Source organism: Arvicola amphibius, chromosome 12 (assembly GCF_903992535.2).
Source record: "Arvicola amphibius chromosome 12, mArvAmp1.2, whole genome shotgun sequence".
Taxonomy (NCBI): domain Eukaryota; kingdom Metazoa; phylum Chordata; class Mammalia; order Rodentia; family Cricetidae; genus Arvicola; species Arvicola amphibius.
Window position 1 is genome coordinate 68075880 of NC_052058.2, and position 21333 is coordinate 68097212.

The window sequence follows — 21333 nt, forward strand, 5'->3', positions numbered from 1 at the left end:
ATACAAATAATTCTAGATAGGGGATGCAGCCTGTTAATATCTACAACATGATTAAGCACGAAATGATTCTAGGTAGGTAATGTGTTACGGAAGAATACAAGAGGCCAGTGAAACAGCATGACTTGGTAAAGACAGGCTGCCACCTAAGTGGAATGCTCTTTCTTTAAACAATTATAATGGAGTATCTTCACTCATTTATTGTAGATACAGAATGTGTTTCAGGTTAACATATTACACAGGGGACTTGGATGGGATCTCACTGAGGAGTAAGGCTCAAAATCTACAGGGATTTTGAATTTTGCTGTTTTTTGCAATCCTGCCTCTGCTTTCTGGCAGGATGCTGCAGTTCCAGCAAGCCACCACACGATGTCAGTGATGTGCTGTTCTATGGTCACTGTAAGCAGTGGGATTATGTTTTAGGGAGTGACCAGCAATTTTAGCGTCCCTTTGGAAACTGACCAATTTTCAGGCTTCACTCTAACCTATTGAATTGGTAACTAGGGTGTATCTCTGCAAGAGTGGTTAAGAGTGGTCATGATACAACCCAATATTTCTGAACAACTGAAAATTATTTAAGAACAGAAACAACAACAAAATGGAGCTTGAGAGGTGGCTCAGTGGTTAAGAGCACTGGTTGCTCTTCCAGAGCACCCGGGGTCAATTTCCAGCACCCACATGGCAGCTCACCCTGTCTGTATCTACAGTTCCAGGGCTTCTGACACCCTCACACAGACGTACATGCAGGCAAAACACCAATGGTCATGAAATTTAAGGTATTTTAAGATCTATTAGGCTTTTGAAAATTGATCTTCCATGTACCATTCTTCCTTATCTGACTGATGTTGAAAACCTGCAGGGGCATTGGTGGGATAGGTGGTCTGCTGTAGACTATATTCTGAAAACCCAAATCTGAGTTTTATTGAGACAAAGTCTTACTAGGTAGCCTTAGCTGATTTGGAACTCACTGGTAGACCAGGCTGGCTCCCAACTAAGAGACCCACCTGCCTCTGCCTTTGCCTCCAGAATAATGGGATTAAAGGTGTGTGTAACCACACCTGGCCAAGAGTGGCCTTTATTCCCTTCCTCACTCCTAGTTTTTCCCGCCCACAGCCCTCCTTTCTCTCCTTCCTTCCCCTTCTTTCTTTCCAAGAAAGGCTCTCCTCATATACCTCTGGCTAGCCTGCTATCCGTTATATTACTCATTCAGGCAGGCCTGGAATTCACACCAGTCCTCCCTGCTCAGCCTCTTGAGTGTTGGTATTTATAGGAATGCATACTACATTTCACCTCAAAAGTGTTTCTTATATTATTCTCTTAATTTGCTTTGTGGATGGGATACTTGAGACACAATCTCATATATAACCCATTATGTAGCTAAAGGTGATCTTGAACTCCTGACCTACCTGGCTCTACCTCCTAAGTGCTAGGATTACAGGCCTGCCCACAATACTCTATTTGCTTAGCCGGGCGGTGGTGGCGCACGCCTTTAATCCCAGCACTCGGGAGGCAGAGGCAGGCAGATCTCTGTGAGTTCGAGACCAGCGTGGTCTACAAGAGCTAGTTCCAGGACAGGCTCTAAAGCCACAGAGAAACCCTGTCTCGAAAAATCAAAAAAAATACTCTATTTGCTTTACTTTCAAAACTGTATTACAATCCTTGCCAATAAAAACTATTACATAAGAGCAAAGTCCACCTACTTTCTCATATTCAAAATTACTTTATGCTGGGCCTAGTGGCCTGTGATCTCAGTTACTCAGAAGGCTGATGCAGGAGGACTGTAATTTAAGACCTGATTAGGCTATAGACTACCAGGCCAACTGTCTCAAAATACGATGGGGACAAACTCAGTGGGAGTGCTCACTAGTATGTATGCATAACCACTGAGTTCAGTCTACACTGTGGGGGCCAGGACAGGTCTGAGTCCCCTCACCTATCATTTGTTTTATGTGTGATTCCTTTTAAAATAGAAATAGCTGCAGTCCTGTCCAGACACAGAAGAAGAAGATGTGACTACACTGCTGGAAAGGTGCTGAGCCGTGTGGCTAACACAGATAAGAATAATGGGCTAATGTAAGTTATAAGAGTTAATAGGAAGCCTCAGCTAATGGGCCAATCAGTTTATGATTAATATAGACCTCTGTGTGATTTCTTTGGGACTTAACGACTGCGGGAACTGGGCAGGACAGAGACCTCAGACAACAAATGGTGCCCAATGTGTGGACGGCTGCATCCACATAAAGCCTGACAGAGCTTGGGAAGTAATTCTAAAAAAAAAAAAAAAAAAAATAAGAGTTAAGCATGGCTTATTGATAGCAGCATTTTCTCAGATGGACTCTGCTTGCTAGAGGCAAGTGCTCTCATTTAAGAGAGGCTTCCTGACTCAGCTTTAGCTGAAAAACCTTGCAGCTCTTTTAAGAGGTCCTGCCACAAAACACTTAAATGGTGTTGATGAAAAGCTGACCGCATGCTTTCTGTTGGTGGCAGGAACCTTGAAACGCCATAGAGTTGTAGCAATAAACATGGCTCTGGCCAGTACCTCCACCATGACGCTGGAATATCAGAAAGCTAAGGAATGGGCCGGATCCAGCTGTCAAAGACTTTAATTCTAGCCATACTGCTTAGCAAATTAAAGACTCATGTGGTCAGAAAAAGAAAAATATACAGTAAAAGAAAGAGTCAAAGTTGAAGAAACCTCTAAATGTTTTACAATGTGTTAAAAATATATGCAGGCTTGGGAGAGAAAAAAAAAGTTTAAAGAGACTTAAAAAAGAGTAGTTGGGTGTGGTGGAACATACCTTTAATCACAACACTTGGAAGGCAGAGGCAGGCAGACCTCTGTGAGTTCAGGTGTGGCAGCACACACCTTTAATCCCAGCATTTGGGAGGCAGAGGCAGGTGGATCTCTGAGTTCAAAGACATCCTGGTCTACAGAGGGAGTTCCAGGACAGCCAAAGATATACAGAGAACCTGTCTCTAAAAGTAAAAGTAAAAATAAAAGAAATAGGGCTGAAGAGATGATGGCTCAGAGGTTAAGAGCACTAACTGCTCTTCCAAAGGTCCTGAGTTCAATTCCCAGCAACCACATGGTAACTCACAACCATCTGTGCCTTCTTCTGGCTTGCCAACATATATAAAGTCAGAATACTGTATACATAATAAAATAAATAAATAAATAAATAGAGGTTAAAATAAAACCACGTAAAGATGAAAAATACACAGAGAATCTTGATACTGTATGTTATCATGCTCTCTTTGAAGTGTTTGACTGCTGAGGAAGGAGCAACAGCTGCTAAAAGATATTTGCTTATAAATGCTGCTGAATTAATCCAAGATAGGTATTTTGAAAATTAAAGTCAAAAGTTATGTTACTTTGGAGAAAAGATTTTGCTTTTGTTTCCACAGGAAATGAGAGGCTGTAGATTCATTCTGAGTTAAAAAAAAAATCATGTTTGATCAAGAAAGACCCCCCTGAGAAAGCTCCTGTAGGAACAGATGGCCCATATGTTCTACATCCAGAACAGATTCAAGATGCTGCCTGAGATGATCAAGACTCACAGGATACTCCAGTCAGGACTTGATCACAATTCTAAATATTCCTTAGGTCCCCATAAGATTATCAGTGCCCCCAACCAGCAGGAAGTAGCCTAGAAAACTATGCCCACATTCCCAAAAAAATGGACTATGGATGTTCTTGTTTTTTAAAAAAAGAGGGGAAGTGGTGCAGAACAATTGTCTATATTCTGTCAATTATGTTTTAAATAAACACTGATTGGCCAGGTGATATAGGTGGGTCATCTGTCTATGTGTTACTTTTATTGGTTAATAAAGAAAAGTGCCTTGGCCCTTTAATAGGACGGAAAATTAGGTAGGCAGAGTAGACAGAACAGAATGCTGGGAAGAAGGGAAGTTAGGCAGCTGCCTCAGGCAGTTGCCATGCCTCTCCTCTCCTAGACAGACACAGGTTAAGATCTCTCCTGGTAAGACACCACCTCGTGGTGCTACACAGATTACTGAATATGGGTTAAAACAAGATGTGAGAATTAGCCAATAAGAGGCTAGAGCTAATAGGCCAAGCAGTGTTTAAAAGAATACAATTTATGTGTTGTTATTTCCGGGGCTAAGCTAGCCGGGTGGGAACGCAGCCTGCCGCTTCAACACTACAGAGTTGCACCCTACTACAGCCAGGCAGGAAGTATAGGTGGGTCAATGAGAACAGGAGAATTCTAGGAAGAGGGAAGCTCCCTCTACAGTCCTGTCCAGACACAGAAGAAGCAAGATGTGACTATGCCACTGAAAGAGATACTGAGCCATGTAGCTAAAGCAGATAAGAATAATGGCCTAATGTAAGTTATAAGAGTTAATAAGAAGGGGGCTGGAGAGGTGGCTCAGAGGTTAAGAGCATTGCCTGCTCTTCTAAAGGTTCTGAGTTCAACTCCCAGCAACCACATGGTAGCTCACAACCATCTATAATGGGGTCTGGTGTCCTCTTCTGGCCTGCAGAAATACACACAGACAGAATATTGTATACATAATAAATAAATAAATAAATAAATATTAAAAAAGAGTTAATAAGAAGCCTCAGCTAGTAGGTCAATCAGTTTATGATTAATGTAAAAAAATAAAATAGAAATAGCATTTAAACAAGATTATTACTATTTTAACATTTGTGAAATATTAATTTTTAACTAGAGAGAATTACTAAGCCTCCAGGCATACTGGAGGGATTCTTCAGCCTCTGGTTGTGCCAGTGAGGGATATACTGCTTGGGTTAATAGAGATGGGAGGACCCATCCTAAAAGGTGGCCCCTTTTCCTGGGTTAAGTACTAGACTTCACAGAAAGGAGAAATCAAGCTGAACATACACATTCAACTACTTAAGATTGTGGATGCACTATGACCAGCTGCCTCTGGCTCTTACTGCTTTGACCCTGCAGCAGCTTTGCCCCCCCACCACACACTGTATCATTGAACTGTGAGCTAAATAAACTCTTCTTCTCTTGAATTGCTTTTGTCAGAGTGTTTTATCACAGCCACAGCAAAGGGAACTAAGACCTGACTATCTAAAACTCTTAGAACAGTTCTACAGTATGAACTAAGGCACACCTTTAACCCCAGCACTCGGGAAGCAGAGGCAGGTAAGTCTTTGTGAGACTAACCTGGTCTACATAGAGTTCCAGGCTAGTAGGGCTACATAGTGAGACCCGGCCTCAAAACAAAAATAAAAGTGCTGAGACAATACCTTCATGCTAACGCCACCTAAGGTACTTTTGGAACTGTCACTGGTTCTGAGATTATTACAGTGATGAATCTCATTCCCTTCCAAAATGGCTATGCTCCCAGGATACAGTTCAACACCAGCACCCTGAAATTCAAAGCAAACAATGCAAGTTACAAAATGTTTCCACCTAGCAGCAGGAATTGCAAGTGTATGCCACCATGCCTGACATTATTTTTAGTTATGCAAGCTTGTTTATGTGTGTCCATAGACACACTATGCTACTGAAGGTGTTTATGTGTGTCCATAGACACACTATGCTACTGAAGGTGCTCACAGAGTACAGACGGCGCCAAACCACCTGTGAGCTCGTGTGTGGGTTCTGTAGAAGAGCTGACATGCCTTCTGGGAGATAGAGCAGTGCACTCCTAGCCATGAGGCAGCTTCCTAGCCCCGTGTCTCCCGCTTACTGAGATGAGTTAATCTAGTTGTGTGGAAAGATAAAAACAGTCTTTTGGGGACTGGCTGGAAAAACACTTGTGTAAGCGTGAGAACCCGAATTGAAACCATAAGAACGAGTGGAAAAGCTGGGCGTGAGAATGTGTTGTCTAGTCCAGTGCTTCCGTGCTGACACTGGAGGCAGCGAGGAGAAGGTCTAGATCACTGGTTCTCAACCTCCCGCATGCTGCAACCCTTCAACACGTACAGACATTGTGATGACCCCCAACCATAAAATTATTTCATAGCTACTTTGTAACTGTAATTTGGCTACTCTTATGAATCATAATATAAAGATCTGATATGCGACCCTCTTGGGATCATAATGTAAATAAAGATCTGATATGTGACCCTCTCGGGGTCTTATGTAAATAAAGATCTGATATGCGACCCTCTCGGGTTGCAACCCACAGGTTGAGAACCACTGCCCTAGATGGTCACATGTCAACTAGTTTGGTGGGTGCAGCAGCAGTGAACAGCACTCAGAGCCCATGGTAGAAAGGGAGAAGCAATAACTAAAAACTGATATATGCATGTACTTGAAGACAAAGCACACAAAGCCTGAGCTTGCACAAACACACACACACACAAATAATAATAAAAACAAGGCAATTTTAATTATAGACACCCTGTTTCAAACAAGGTAGAAGGCAAGGATTCATACCCAAGGCTGTCTCTGACCTCCACACATGTTCCATGAGATGTGCATATGCACACTCACATGCCCAGACATGCACACCACTGTTATATTTTGTTTTTAAGTTACGATCACTCCCAGTTATCACACACAGTCATATAAAGCTGTACTGTTTCTAGAAGGGGATACCTGGGCACCAGTGATTTCACTGTCTGTGATTGTCAATGAAGCCCCTGTAAGAACGCACACTCCTGTTCCTTCACACTTCAACAGGCAGTTTTCCAGAGTCAAGTGACCAGACTCTACCACCACAATGCCATCTACTGTCCCTTGTTGTATCAAGGAGAGCTGCATTAATTTCACATTATCTGCTTTGGATACCACAAAACTGTCATGTGAAGGTTCGGAAGTAATCATAATTTCTTCTCTCTTTCCAACTCCTGATGCAGAGACAAAAACAAATTGTAACACAATAATTTAAAGTTCTTTAGTCATTCAATAATATGCTATTTCTGTTATTTTTATCTAGTTTTATATACAGACACATATATACAAACATTCACTCTTAACTAAATGGCTATCTATAAAGGGATCTTGTGTACTCACATATGCGTGAATGTGTGTAGCTGTGCCCTGTGCATGTGGAGGTTAAGTATCTTCCCCCACTATTCTCTACCTCATTATGTGAGAGAAGGTCTATTGTTATACATGGAGTTCACAGTTTCAATTAGACTATCTGGCCAGTAAGTCTCCAGGGTATATCCGAGTTCACTTCCCTAGCTCCAGGGTCACAGATGTACCCCACTGCCATCCCTAGTTGTGTGGGCACAGGGGACCTCAGGACCCTCTCACTTGCACAGTGAGTCCTTTATCCTCTGAGCCATCTCCCTGCCCACACCTATAAAATAATATTAAGTTGTTGACTTCATGTTGAAATCTATGTTTATAACCAGTCTAACTACACTTACAATATTTATTCAATATAATCATCCTACTAGTTATTTCCCTTAATAAAATAATAACAACAACAATTACAAAATTTCAAAGTTTCACTCTTAACCCAAGCTGTCCTGGAACTCACGATGTAGCCCAGGCTAGCTTTAAGTTCATGCCTCAACTTCCTAGTGTTGAGATTATAGGCATGAGGTACACACCCAGCTTCTAAATCTTACACATTCTCATGTAATCAATAACTGTGTACAAATGTCTAAGACACAAAATGCACTACATCTAACTTGCTTTCAAAACCATAATTAATGACCATAACAATGGCTCAGCAGGTAAAGGTGCTTTGCTGTCCAGTGACCACAGTTCTATCCCTAGAATTCACCTGGTGGAAGAAGAGAACCCATGGGCAGTGGTGGTGGAGCACATTTTTAAACCAAGCAGTTGGGAGGCAGAGGCAGGCGGATCTCTGTGAGTTCGAGGCCAGCCTGGTCTACAAGAGCTAGTTCCAGGATAGGATCCAAAGCCACAGAGAAACCCTGTCTTGAAAAATCAAAACCAAACCAAAAACCAACCAAACAAACAAAAAGCCAGAGAGAGAACCTAACCCTAAAAGTTGCACACACACACACACACACACACACACACACACACACACACACACACCTGACAGAGAATCAGATTAATCATACCAATAATTTTGCTCTAACCAAAGCAGTTGTCCAAAATTTAACATCAAGAAAGCTACAGCTCCCTTGTTTAAATGTACCACATTTTCTTTATCCATTCTTTGGTTGAGGGACATTTAGGTTGTTTCCAGGTTCTGGCTATGACAAACAATGTTGCTATGAACATAGTTGAGCACATGTCCTTGTGGCACGATTGAGCATCCTTTGAATATATACCCAAAACTGGTATTACTGGGTCTTGATGAAGGTTGTTTCCTAATTTTCTGAGAAATCGCCACACTGACATCCAGAGGGGTTGTACCAGCTTGCACTCCCACCAGCAATGCAGGAGTGTTCCCTTTACCCCACAATCTCTCCAGCATAAGTTGTCATCAGTGTTTTTGACCTTGGCCATTCTTACAGGTGTAAGATGGAATCTCAGAGTTGTTTTGATTTGCATTTCTCTGAGTTTTAAAGTACTTATGTAATTCTTATTACCCACATTGTTTGGTAAAATACTGTTATAGTGAAGATTTGCTTGAATTTTCAAAACTGATAGGTAGAATGTAAATTTACTATTTTCTTTTCACCAGACACTGGGAATACTCTTCTTTCAAAGCTAACAGGACACAAATTTAGGTACAAATATACAGAGGAGTATAAAATAATGCAATGCCTGTTGGCTGGAGCTATAGCACAGTGGTACAGTGCTTGCCTGAGCAGGCACAACGCCCTTGGTTCAATTCCAGGCACTACCAAAAAGGAAAATATAATGACCCACTGGGCATCATGGTGTACCAAGTATTTCCTGTCACTCACAAAGCTTATTTGAGAAAGGCCACTTGATCCTAAAAATTTGAGACCAGCATAAGCAATATATGGTCTTTGCTGTAAAAGGCACATAGGGATTTTTTTTTTTTTTTTTTTTTTTTGGTTTTTCGAGACAGGGTTTCTCTGTGGCTTTGGAGCCTGTCCTGGAACTAGCTCTTGTAGACCAGGCTGGTCTCGAACTCACAGAGATCCGCCTGCCTCAGCCTCACCGAGTGCTGGGATTAAAGACGTGCGCCACCACCGCCCAGCTGGCACATAGGGATTTTGAGAAGGATAAGCTGTTCTGGTTCCTGGTTTCTTGATTAAATATGCTTACCAGTACAGTTTGGCAAGTCTATGTTGCTGTAAGAAAAACTGCAAGGGCTTGCCTACTAACCCTGTATAGTGATGTCATCAGTCAGCAAAGCAAGATTTGCAGCTTGATATTCTCCTGGGAAAATCACTACTATATCTCCACTGTAGCAACTGTCCAGAGCCAGATTCAGATCATCGTGCTGCTGGAGAAGTGTGTCTGAGGACAAGTTCTTCACCTGGAAAGGAAGAGGAAAGCAGTGTGCCACCTGAGTACACTTCCTGGACACATCATGTTCTCCAAAAGACTTACCTACATACTCATCTGGTGACAAGTACCATTCTGTCAATAGATCAAGGGTGAAATTTTCTTCATAATCACAAATGATTATTCCTCTATCAAGGGCTGGGTATGGATCACAGGCCAGAAGTCATTTTCTATATTACCTCGAGCAGTGAGATTAGGTGAATGGTCCAAGGTCAAGCCTTAGACACAAGGCAAGGGACACTGGACCCTGTGCTTTCTTATGTACCAACCCCCCTCTGCTGCTGCTGTCACCTCCACCTCACCTTCTTCTCCCTTTCCCCCTACTCCCCTCCTTCCTGTTCTCATCTTCTTTTCTTTTCTTTTTAAATCAAAGTCTCCTTAAGTAGCCCAGGCTATCCTGGAACTTGAGATCCTGTCTCATGTTGAGGTCAAGACGTGTGCCACTGTGCCTAGTCCTACTTTTTTTTAAACATTTATTTAGTTGATTGTGTGTGTGTGTGTGTGTGTGTGTGTGTGTGTGTGTCTGTGCACATGCATGAAAGCACATGTGTCAAGGACAACTTGTGGCTGTTGTTTCTCTCCAATCATCCTGTATGTTCTGGGGAACAAACCCAGGTTGTCAGCACCCCCTCCTACTGAACCATCTACAGCCCTGCCTTGTTCTCTTTAGCTCAGAATAATCTTCCAATTGTGGGGAAATTATAACTTTTATAAATTGACGATTCTAGAGTTACAAAGAAAAAGTACTAATGCTTTGCATTAAGGATAGAGAAGGAACTTCATTACTTATTATAAAAAGCAATGACATTTATTTATCCATTTGTTTACTTATTTATTGATATAGTATCTTGACATGGGATTCTCCTCAGTATGCTGTGAATACCATTGGTTAATGAATAAAGAAGCTGCTTTGGCCTATATTAGGGTAGAATAGAGCTATGCAGGAAAACTAAACTGAATGCTGGGAGAAAGTAGATGGAGTGAGAGAGATGCTGTGTAGCCACCAGAGGAGAAAGAGGCAAGCTATCAGTTAGAACCTTGCCAGTAGGCCACAAACCTCATGGTAAAATATAAAGTAATAGAAATGGGTTAATTTAAGATCCAAGAGCAAGCTAGAAATATGCTTAAGATATTGGCCAAAGAGTATCGCAAATAATATAGTTTCTGTGTGATTATTTTGGGTCTGGGCAGCCGGGAACTAACGAGCAGCCTCCACCAACGGTACCTCACTCTGTAGTCTTAGCTGACCTGAAACTTTCTGGGTAGACCAGCCTGGCTTTGAACTCACAGAGATCCTCCAACTTCTGTTTCCTGAGTTCTGGGATTAAAGGTATGCACCACTGTTGGAACACAGTCCAAGAATGGAGACATGTTCAGATGAGGAGAATTCTGAGTATTTGAGAGAAAACAGACAAGAGTTTTGTCCCTTCAGTTTCTTCCAAAATACGGACTTGTTCTTGGCTTTCATGCCCCTCAGGTGTAGCAGACAGGAGAGCGTTCACTTCAGATTATTCTTAGAGCTAGCTATTGTTACTTGTTTATATGCCTCTATGGAAAAATAAGTTTTGCCATGTGTGACTAGTCCTTGTGACTGTATACTCATGTGACTCCGCTTAACCTTCAGAGTATTGTCTGAGGCTCTAAATAAGGCTGGCCATCGTGTGATAAGTCAGCCCACTGCATCCATTGGCTCCACTCTTCTAGGTCCCACCACCACCTAGAGTGGTAAATACACCACCAATCCCAGCCTATTTATTTATTATGTTTTTAAGGATAGGGTCTTGTATAACACAGCTGGCTTTGAACTCCCAATCCTCCTGCCAGGCCTTTCAATTGCTCAAATTATTGATATGTGCAATTATGCCCTGCTATAATTAACTTCAAATATAGAATTTGGAAACTAAAAGTATATTCTAAAAAAAAAATCTACTATGTTCAGCAGTGGCGGTACATGCCTTTAATCTCAGCACTTGGGAGACAGAGGCAGGTGGATCTCTGAGTTTCAGGCCAGCCTGGTCTGCAGAGAGAGTTCCAGGACAAACTCCTTAGCTACAGAGAAACCCTGTCTCGAAAAACCAAAACCAAAACCAAAACAAACAAAGCAAATGAAGAAAAAATTTAACTTGTAAATTTTTATTTTAAAAAACCTTTATGTAGATATTCTCTTCTAATATTTCTTTATGCGTACATTAATTTCCAGTAAATCATATCATCATCTACTGTATGCAGTTCGGAATTCTCTCTCTCTTTCTAGTCCTAGGAATTGAACCCAGAGCTTCCCTCTGCCAGGTGAGTGCTCTTCTGCTGAGCTACACCCCAGCTTTCTTTCAGTTTTTCAGACAGGGTCATGCTAAGTTGGCCAGGCTGGGTTGGAACTCACAATAGCCCAGTGAGGTCCTGAGCTTTCTGCTTCAGCCTGTGCAATAGCTAGGATTATCAGCATGTGCCACCAGACCTGACTCACTATTATGGAAAGTCTAAATTCTAGTAAGTATATATTAAGCTATAGATGCATTATAAATTCCTCATACACATTATAGTTTATGACTTTTTAGTATTATAAAATTGCTACAAGAAATAAGTCTTGATTGATGGACCTTTCTAGAAACTCCTTCTGGAAAAATTTCTGCTGAGGAGAAAGTTATAAACAGACACATACACACAAATACACACATGTATACATACAAATGAATACACACATGTACTCACATACATACATACACAACTACACACATGCATATATCCACATACATTCTCGTGTACTCACACACAAGTGCACACACACACAGGAATACACAGACACTTATGGATAGAGGTATTGATATCTGAAGTCTTTTGGATGCATATTACCAAGTGGTTCTCCAGAAAAGCTTAGCCAGCTAAACTGGTTTGAGAAAACTCATTTTTTTCTGTACATTCATCAATGAGAGGTATCTAAACCTTTGCTGTATTAATAGACTGTGCCTCATTTTACCCTTGTAATGCTTCATTCTATTTAAATCAGGTTTAGAGTGCTTGTCTAAAGCCATAGGCTCCAGCTCCAGCTCCACACGAACCTGTCACAGTGGCACAGGCCTGCCATCCCAGAATGTGGCAAGTGGAGGCAGAAAGATGGGAGTTCAAGGTCACCTTTGACTACATTGTGAGTCTGAGGTCAGCCTGTGTCAATGAACACTATAAAAAGGAAATTAAGAACATATACACCATTTTAATAGCATACTGAATTTAAACCCAGGAAATGAAAGCCTTTATGCTGAACCACAAACCATTAACTGAAAAAAATTAAAGATGGGAGTTTCCCCCGGAAAAATGATACTGTCCATATTAATCTATAAATTCAATGTAATTCCTATCAGAATTTTGACAGGGTTGTGTGTGTGTGTGTGTGTGTGTGTGTGTGTGTGTGTGTGTGCGTGTGTGTAGGGGGATGTGTTTCTAACTCTTTTCTTCTGTGGCCGGGGGTTGGGAGGTGTGGTGGTTTGAATGAAAATGGCCTCTATAGGGCCATGTTGGAAGAAGCGTGTCATTGGAGGTGGGCTTTGGGGTTTCAGAAGCCCAAGCCAGGCCCAGTGTCACTCTCTTCCTGCTGCCTGCTGATCTGATGGAGAACTCTCAGCTCCCTCTCCAGCACCATGTCTGCCTGCACGCTGCCATGCTTCCCACCATGACGATAATGGACTAAACCTCTGAACTGTAAGCCAGCGGAACTTGTCAAGGGAGCTAGGCTAGCTAGCCAGCAAACCCCATAGACCTGTCTCCACCTCCCCGGCACTGAGAGTATGAGGCCATCATACTCAGTGTTTTTATTTTTTAACATGAGTTCTGAGGCTGGAACTCAGGTCCTCATGTATGCCAAGCAAGTCCTTTACTAATGGAGCCATCTCTTCAGCTCCGCGGGGTCTTTGCAGAAATGCAGTCCTTTTTACTGGAAAAGAACAAAATGGAGAACATGCACTTCTGATTTCAAAATTCACTACAAAGTCGTGCTAGGTGGTACTGGTGCACGCCTTTAATCCCAGATTAATCTCCCAAGACTTGGGAGACAGAGGCAGGTGGATCTCCGTGAGTTCAAGACCAGCCTGGTCTACGAGAGCTAGTTCCAGGACAGGCTCCAAAGCTACAGAGAAACCTTGTCTCAAAAAACAAAACAAAACAAAAAATTACTACAAAGCCATAGTGATCAGACAGTGAGGTGTAGGGATAAGGAAGATACAGACCAGTGGGCCAGAACTGACAAGCTAGGAAAAAAGCATCCAGTTAATAGTCAACGAGGATGTCAAGACAATTCAAGATGAAAATAATAATCTCTTCAGCAAATGTTAGGACAGATGAATGTTTACATACACAAGAGTGAAGCTGGACCCTAATCCTGTAAAATTAACACAACATGGATTAGAGACTTGATAAACAAGCTACAGCTAGGGCAATGGCTCAGCCAGTAAAGTGCTTCACACACACACACACACACACACACACACACACGCATGCACGCACGCACGCACGCACGCACGCACGCACGCACGCACGCACGCACGCACACATGCACACACGAGAACCTGAGTGCATTTCTCCAGCAACCATGTTTTTTTAAAAAATGGCAGGGCTAAGAAGTTCACTGACTGCTCTTCTGGTGGTCCTGAGCTCAATTCCCAGTAACCACATGGTGGCTCACAACCATCTGTCATGAGATCTGGTGCCCTCTTCTGGCATGTGGGCATACACAGACAGAGCACTGTATACATAATAAATCTTTGGTATGCATCTGCAATCTGTGGTGAGACATTAGTTACAGTCTTAGAGATTGGTCACTTCAGACAGAAATCCCAGTGATAACCTGTTTTTAAAAAGAACAATGTGACAATCAAACTTACTTTCCTTGGATTTCAACTTTCACAACCTAAACTAATGCAGAATCTTAAATTATGTCCTCTTCTATGCCCTGACCCAGAACAATGCCTGTGTGTTTGTGTGGGTGTTATCATATTTGCTGCAAAGAGCAAATACAAGTTAAAAGCAATATTATAAAATAAATATTCATTCTAAGATTCACACTACAGGCAGACAGAAAGAATGGAAGACACAGAGAAAGAGAGAGGTAGAGAGCTCAAATCTGGGCTCACTCTTGGTTAAATTACACCAAGGGGAAGTGCTTTCTAATTTCTTTTCCAACACATTATTGGGGATGCTGAATTTATTCCTAATGTGTTCAAACCAAAGCAATAACTCCATAAATTTAAACAAAGAACTACCCATATAGCCCAATCATTCCATTCTCAGTTGTCTGCTCAAGACATGCAGTGTAACAACCATTTGCACAGAGAGCCCTTACTACTATGGTAGTGGTCAAAATAAAGAAAGCTGAGCTGGGGAGGGGGTCAGCTCAGTAGTAGAGGGCTTGCTCAGCATGTACCAGTCCCTGGATTTGATCTCACTGTGATAAATAACAAAGACAACTCAGTCATCAACCAATGAGGGATAAACAAACTGTGGTGTTTACAGGTAACATAACACTATACAGCTACAAAGTAAGTGCTACATGTTACATATGAAGGACCTTGAAACCATGTTAGGTGAACCTCTCTGTGGGGTGCTCAGAACTCACCCGTCAGAGATGGCAGAAGCAGTGGACACTGGGTTTTCTGACTGCAGCGCCCACGTCCTGTGCACAGTGTACAGAGATCAGTAGCTACGTGGCATAAAGCTCAGAAAGCTGTGATGGCAGCATGCAGAACTGCCACCGACCTCAAACCCATGCGTGGTCAAGCTCAGAGGCAATCTACAACCAAAGGCTCAGTCGAGTGGCAGGTGGGTGGCCGCCTTTCCCCTGCGGTCCCTCCATCCTAATCCACAGCTCAGAAACAATCTCAAAGTGAAACAGGATTGTGCAGATGATAATCAAGTCTCTGACCGATATAGGAGAATGGAGAAAATAAAACCAGAACAGATTTGTTTTGTGTTGAAACAGAGCCTCACTCTGTGATTCAGTCTGGCCTAGAACTCCCTATGTAGACCAGGGTGACCTTGAATTTGTGGTAATCCTCTTGCCTCTGCCTCCTGAGTGTTGAGGATACAGGCATGTGCCACTATGCCCAGATCAAAAGAGATTTAAAAGCAAAAATGAGAAGTAAAAATGAAAAACATAAGACTGTGGTGAAAAAGCAAATTCTATATTTTTACCAAGATGTATCATAGATGCTGGTATAATAATCATCATCGTATTTTAAATTTAATCAATTTATAATATAATCAATTATATTATGTGATTATTATTATTATTATTATTATTATTATTATTATTATTATTATTTAGAGGCAGGGTTTCTCTGTGTAGTCCTGGCTGTCCTGGAACTTGCTCTGTAGACCAGGCTGACCTTGAGCGTAGAGACCAGCCTGCCTCTACCTCCTGAGTGCTGGAAAAAGGCATAACCACTGCCCGGCAGAACAATTAATAGTAAAAGGGAAATTCAACTTTCTGTTCTCACAATAGCCATGGCTCTTTATACAAAAACGGAAACAAAAAACAAGCCAGAAAACCACTGAGGCAGGCAGCAGCTGGCACACGCTGGATAACTGACCGTGTGTGCAGCAGCTGGCACACGCTGGATAACTGACCGTGTGTGCAGCAGCTGGCATATGCTGGATAACTGACCGTGTGTGCAGCAGCTGGCACACGCTGGGTAACTGACCGTGTGTGCAGCAGCTGGCACACGCTGGGTAACTGACCGTGTGTGCAGCAGCTGGCACACGCTGGGTAACTGACCGTGTGTGCAGTGGTGTCACACGCTGGATAACTGACCGTGTGTGCAGTGGTGGCACACGCTGGATAACTGACCGTGTGTGCAGTGGTGGCACACGCTGGATAACTGACCGTGTGTGCAGTGGTGTAGCGTTTACCTTTTACCCAATTCCAGCCCCCAAGTTAGGAGAACAGCAGCCTCTTGTCAACTTCCAAAGGAACAGACTGCACAGCTCTCACCACAGATGAACCGAAGACAGTGATTGTGTGCTCAGCAAGCACTCCACAAGGCAAAGTCAGGACATAGATTTCCAACCCCTCTGGGTCAGTGTGTTTCCGCAGCATTGACAAGACAGGAGAAAATTTCTGTTTACCTGTGACACCACAGGGCACTTTGCTGTCCAACAGTTTTGTGCCTGAGGAGGCCACATCCAAGTTGTTCAAAGTGCAGAAAAGAAATCCCTCATCTGGTGGCTCATTAAGGTCAACAGCACCACTCACACTGATGTGGAGACTGGCAAGACTGTTGAGAGCCGGACGGATCTAAGGCTTCCTCAGAGGCCCTCATGGGCCCTGAAAAAAGGACAAAGGGAAGCTAGTTCTGTGTCCTTGCCCAAAAACTTAGCAATGCCAGTCTGGGACTGGGGCAGGGCTTTGAAGATTTCAGATCCTGGGAACTTGGCTTTCCCCCCTGAAGGGAATGGAATTTTCAGTCCCAAGGCCAGTGTGTGCTCAGTCTGTAATGCGCTTGAGACACCTGTGTTCTATTTGATCAATACTGCTTGATTAGCCTCCTCTGACTTCGTCCTACTGCAACACTTTCTGCTGACTCTGTCCACTTCTACCCTGCGAATAGCATATAAGATGCTGTGCTTTAATAAGCTTGCTTGGCATAAGAAATAACTTGGGAAGCTCCACCGGGAGCAGAAGCCAGGAGCAAATCCAGTCCTGGGACACTGGCAGACCAGGACTGAGCCAGTGACCAGATCCAGAGTCAGCCATCTCCACCGGATCAGGTACAGAGGAATAACCGCTGAGTGAGTGAATCAGAGCCAGAGACCACTGAGGGTTCTGATGTGAATGTGGGACCTTCTGAGTCTAGGACCTCCCAGGAACTAGGCCTGAGCCTGGACCTCGCCAGTCTGGGCATGAGTGAACCTTGGGACCTCCGAGGGAATAGGCAGGAACCAGATATCTTGGCAGGGCCAGGGGTGAGTCTGGGTCCTCAGATGGAGTAGGCCTGAGCCAGGACCTCTGTGGGTTCAGGGAATTGGTCTGGGACATCAAAGGGAATAGGCAGGAACCTGGAACCTCTGCGGGTCTGAGAGTGAGTCTGGGACCTCTGAGGGAATAAGCAGGTCCTCTGCAGGTCTGGGCACACCCGAGCCTGGGACATCTGAGGCAGTAGACTAGAGCCAGAAACCTTTCCAGGTCCAACTCCAACCCAGGGACTTCTGCAGGAGAGGATCCAGACCAGGATTTACAGATACAGGTCAAAGCTGGTAACCTAGGCCACATTTGCCCTGAGGCAAGGAACTCCACCTTAGGCAACAAATTTCACAGGAGTGCAACTGAATGGGATACCTAGGACAAAGAGGGCAAAAGGAAACAAGCTCCACTGGGAGCAGAAGCCAGGAGCAAATCCAGTCCCAGGAGCCAACCCAGTCCCAGGACACTGGTGGAACAGGATTGAGCCAGCGACTAGATCCAGAGTCAGCGATCTCCACCAGAACAGGTCCAACTCCAAGCCAGGGACTTCTGCAGGAGGAGATCCAGACCAGGATTTATAGAAACAGGGCAAAGCCAGCAACCTAGGCCAAAACAGGCCTGAGGCAGCAAACTGCAAGTGAGCAGAGCAAGGCACAGGAGAGCTGAGCTACCTTCAGGAACATGAGTAACCAACAGGGTAACCAGAACTGTGACACAAACTGTACCACAAGGAACAACCATCTGAGCTTTGGATTCACTGGCACCTAGAAGATTATTCAACAGAATCTCAGACAGCCCCAACCACACCTATTAGAGGAAAAGGTAAGATCACACACTATACCACAAAGAATAATACAACACCAATAAAACCTAAAGACTCTACAACAGCAAGACCTGAACAACCAAAAATGGATGAACCAGAAGAAAATGACCTAAAAATAACTTCAAGAGAATGTTTGAAATTCTTAAAGATGAAATGAGAAATTCCCTTAAGAAATTGAGGAAAAGACAAACAAAAAAATTGGAAGATATCAGCAAATCACTTAAAGAAAACCAAGAAAAAGAACTCAAACATATAAAAGAAACTATTCAGGACTTAAAAACTGAAATAGAGACAATAAAATACAAACTGAGGGAATTATAGAAACAGAAATCATGAGAAAAAGATCAGAAACCACAAACACAAGCACGAACAGCAGAATACAAGAGATGGAAGAGAGAATTTCAAGCACTGTAGATACAATAAAGGAAACAGACTTATCAGTTAAAGAAAACATTAAATCTAACAAAAGATTTACCCAAAATATCCAGGAAATATGGGACAACATGAAAAGGCCAAATCTTATAATAATAGGTATAGAAGAAGGAGAATTTAGACTCAAAGGCACAGAAAATTTATTTAACAAAATCATAGAAGAAAACTTTCCCTACCTAAAGAAAGATATGCCTATGAAGGAAGATACAAGAAGCTTACAGAATACCAAATAGACTGAATCCAAAAAAAGTCCTCTTGCCACATAATAATCAAAACACTAAATATACAGAGTAAAGAAAGAATACTAAGAGCTGCAAAGGAAAAAGACCAAGTAACATATAAAGGTAGACCTATCAGAATCACACCTGACTTCTCATTGGAGACAAAGAAAGCCAGAAGGTCATGGTCAAACACCTGCCTTCCTTCTTGCTCATTTGGAAGGACACTGTGTTAAGCTGTGAGTTTATTTTGAAGAAAATAGTCCTATTCATATCATGTTACTGTAGTGCGGATAATAATTATGCCTTGAATTGTTCTAGGTTCTTCACTTTGCTATATTAGTCGGGAGTCTGTGACTTTTTAAAAAGTGCCTCGGCCTGGTGGTGGTGGCGCAGGCCTTTAATCCCAGCACTTGGGAGGCAGAGGCAGGTGGATCTCTGAGTTTGAGGCCAGCCTGGTTTACAAGAGCTAGTTCCAGGACAGGCTCCAAAACTACACAGAGAAACCCTGTCTCAAACAAAACAAAACAAAAAAGATGTGTTACATTTGTTTATGCTGTGGAATATCTGTTTGATGATGCAAAGATGTGTTGCATTTGTTTAACCATATAAAGCTGTGTTATCTTGCCTGCCTAGAACACCTGGTTGGTCTAATAAAGAGCTGAACGGCCAACAGCTAGACAGGAGAGAGAAACAGGCAAGGCTGGCAGGCAGAGAGAATAAACAGGAGGAAAAACTGAGGGAAGAGAGTGAGGAGCGAGAAAAGGAGGAGAGGAGGACGCTAGGGGCCAGCCACCCAGTCAGTCACCTAGCCAGCTATGGAGTAAGAAGGAAAGAAAAATATATAGAATAAAGAAAAGTAAAAAGCCCAGAGGCAAAATGTAGTTAAATAGAAATAGGATAACTTAAATTAGAAAACCTGGCTAGAAACAAGCCAAGTTTAAGCTGGGCATTCAGAAGTAAGCAAGAATTAACTCTCCATGTACTTATTTGGGAGCTGGGTGGTAGGCTCCCAAATAATAAAACAAAACAAAACAACAACAACAAAAAACCCCAACCACACCAGGTTAAATTATGTGTAAAGGAGATTGGTTGGGACTATTAAAGTAACTCCTGAAAAATTGTAATTAGCAACTAAATCAATGCTGAGACCATTTACTGGAATACAGAGTTCTGGAACATGAACAAGCCAGTGCATAAATATCTTGAATTTAATCACAGACAGGCATTGGAGTGCTTAAGAGTAACAGGTTGGAGTAGGTCTGGGCTGAGCAAACTCCTAGCCTGTGTTTGTGTGTTTTGGACTGTAAACAGGTGAAGTTATAACTGATAAACAGGACAAGAGAGTGCAGGAAAAGACAAACTGGGCATTGAGAGGTCAGTGGGGAAAGCATCTAGAGACCATGAAAGCCAGGGGAGTACAGAGACCAAGCAAAGCAGTCCAAAGAGACGGCTGGGAGACACTATTAAGCATCAAGTCACCATTTACTTTTGATCTCAGAGCAATTTGTATTTGTTCAGAGACTGACTAAACACATTCCCCCAGAGTTCACCTATTTGATATATAAACCAGGTTTCAGTGGGCTTCATTTTCCCAGCTGGCACTGTCAAAATCCTTTGAAATTGGCCCTGTACATATCCCTGTTGCAGTATTTCTTAGTCTTTGTTGTAGCTGTTGCTGCCTTTACTTGCCCATGTCCCCATCTTGAAATCTGTGAGGTGTGAAGAGCCAAGACTGTCCCTCTGTTTCCCTGTCTGCAGCCTCTCATGGGCTGCACTGGCAACAAGGGCAGGGCACTGTGAAGAGCTGCCAGTGCTTATCTAGTATCAGGTGCCAACACTGAGACGGGCATAAGGAAGAACCGAGGTATCATCACCATGTCACACAAGAGCTCTACTTCGGGCGCGACTCCTCCACACTGTGCAGCACACCTAAGTGACCACAGAAGAATATTTCTTACCATGTCGGTCGTCATCACCTTTGCTACGATGTGTGTTATAGTCTTCCCAAAGTCTCTCTTCCCTTTCCTACGTCTTAGAATCCTTGGAAAGAAAGGTCCATGAACTCTATAGTAGAAAATATTTGTGGGTGAATTAACATAGAAAAACTCAACCTATCTTAACTTAGTAAACTACTAACATTTATTGACCATAAGCAATTTGAGAGTAATCTAACAAGAGCCTTCATTTTTTTATTTATTTTCTTATTTATTTAGGCTTTTTTGAAACAGGGTCTCACTATGTATGTATGGCTGCCTAGAACTCTGCATATAGACCAGACTTGCCTAAAACTAACGGAAATCCCCCTGCCTCTGCCTCCTACATGCTGGGATTAAAGGTATGCGCCACCACACCTAGCCAACAAGATCTCTTAGATAATGGAATTTAAACCCTTACATTCTACATCTTTGTCTTCCTTTCTCTTTCTTTGGTTTTTCAAGACAGGATTTCTTTGTGAAATAGCCCTGGCTGTCCTGGAACCCGATTTGTAGATCAGGCTGTCCTCAGACTCAGAGATCTGCCTGAGTGCTGGAATTAAAGATGTGTGTCACCACCACCATT

The 21333-nt window shown here is 42.7% G+C and overlaps 1 protein-coding gene across 1 annotated transcript in view; it reads right to left on the reverse strand.

Annotated features, from left to right (window-relative positions):
• Positions 1 to 21333, reverse strand: part of Shcbp1l (SHC binding and spindle associated 1 like) — a 35187-nt gene that overhangs the window by 407 nt on the left and 13447 nt on the right. The window contains exons 6-9 of the mRNA XM_038349853.1: positions 20733 to 20838; positions 9171 to 9324; positions 6540 to 6790; positions 5240 to 5362 (exon numbers count right to left, since the gene is read on the reverse strand). Coding sequence (XP_038205781.1) covers positions 5240 to 5362; positions 6540 to 6790; positions 9171 to 9324; positions 20733 to 20838 — 634 coding nt within the window. The remainder of the gene's footprint in view (positions 1 to 5239; positions 5363 to 6539; positions 6791 to 9170; positions 9325 to 20732; positions 20839 to 21333) is intronic.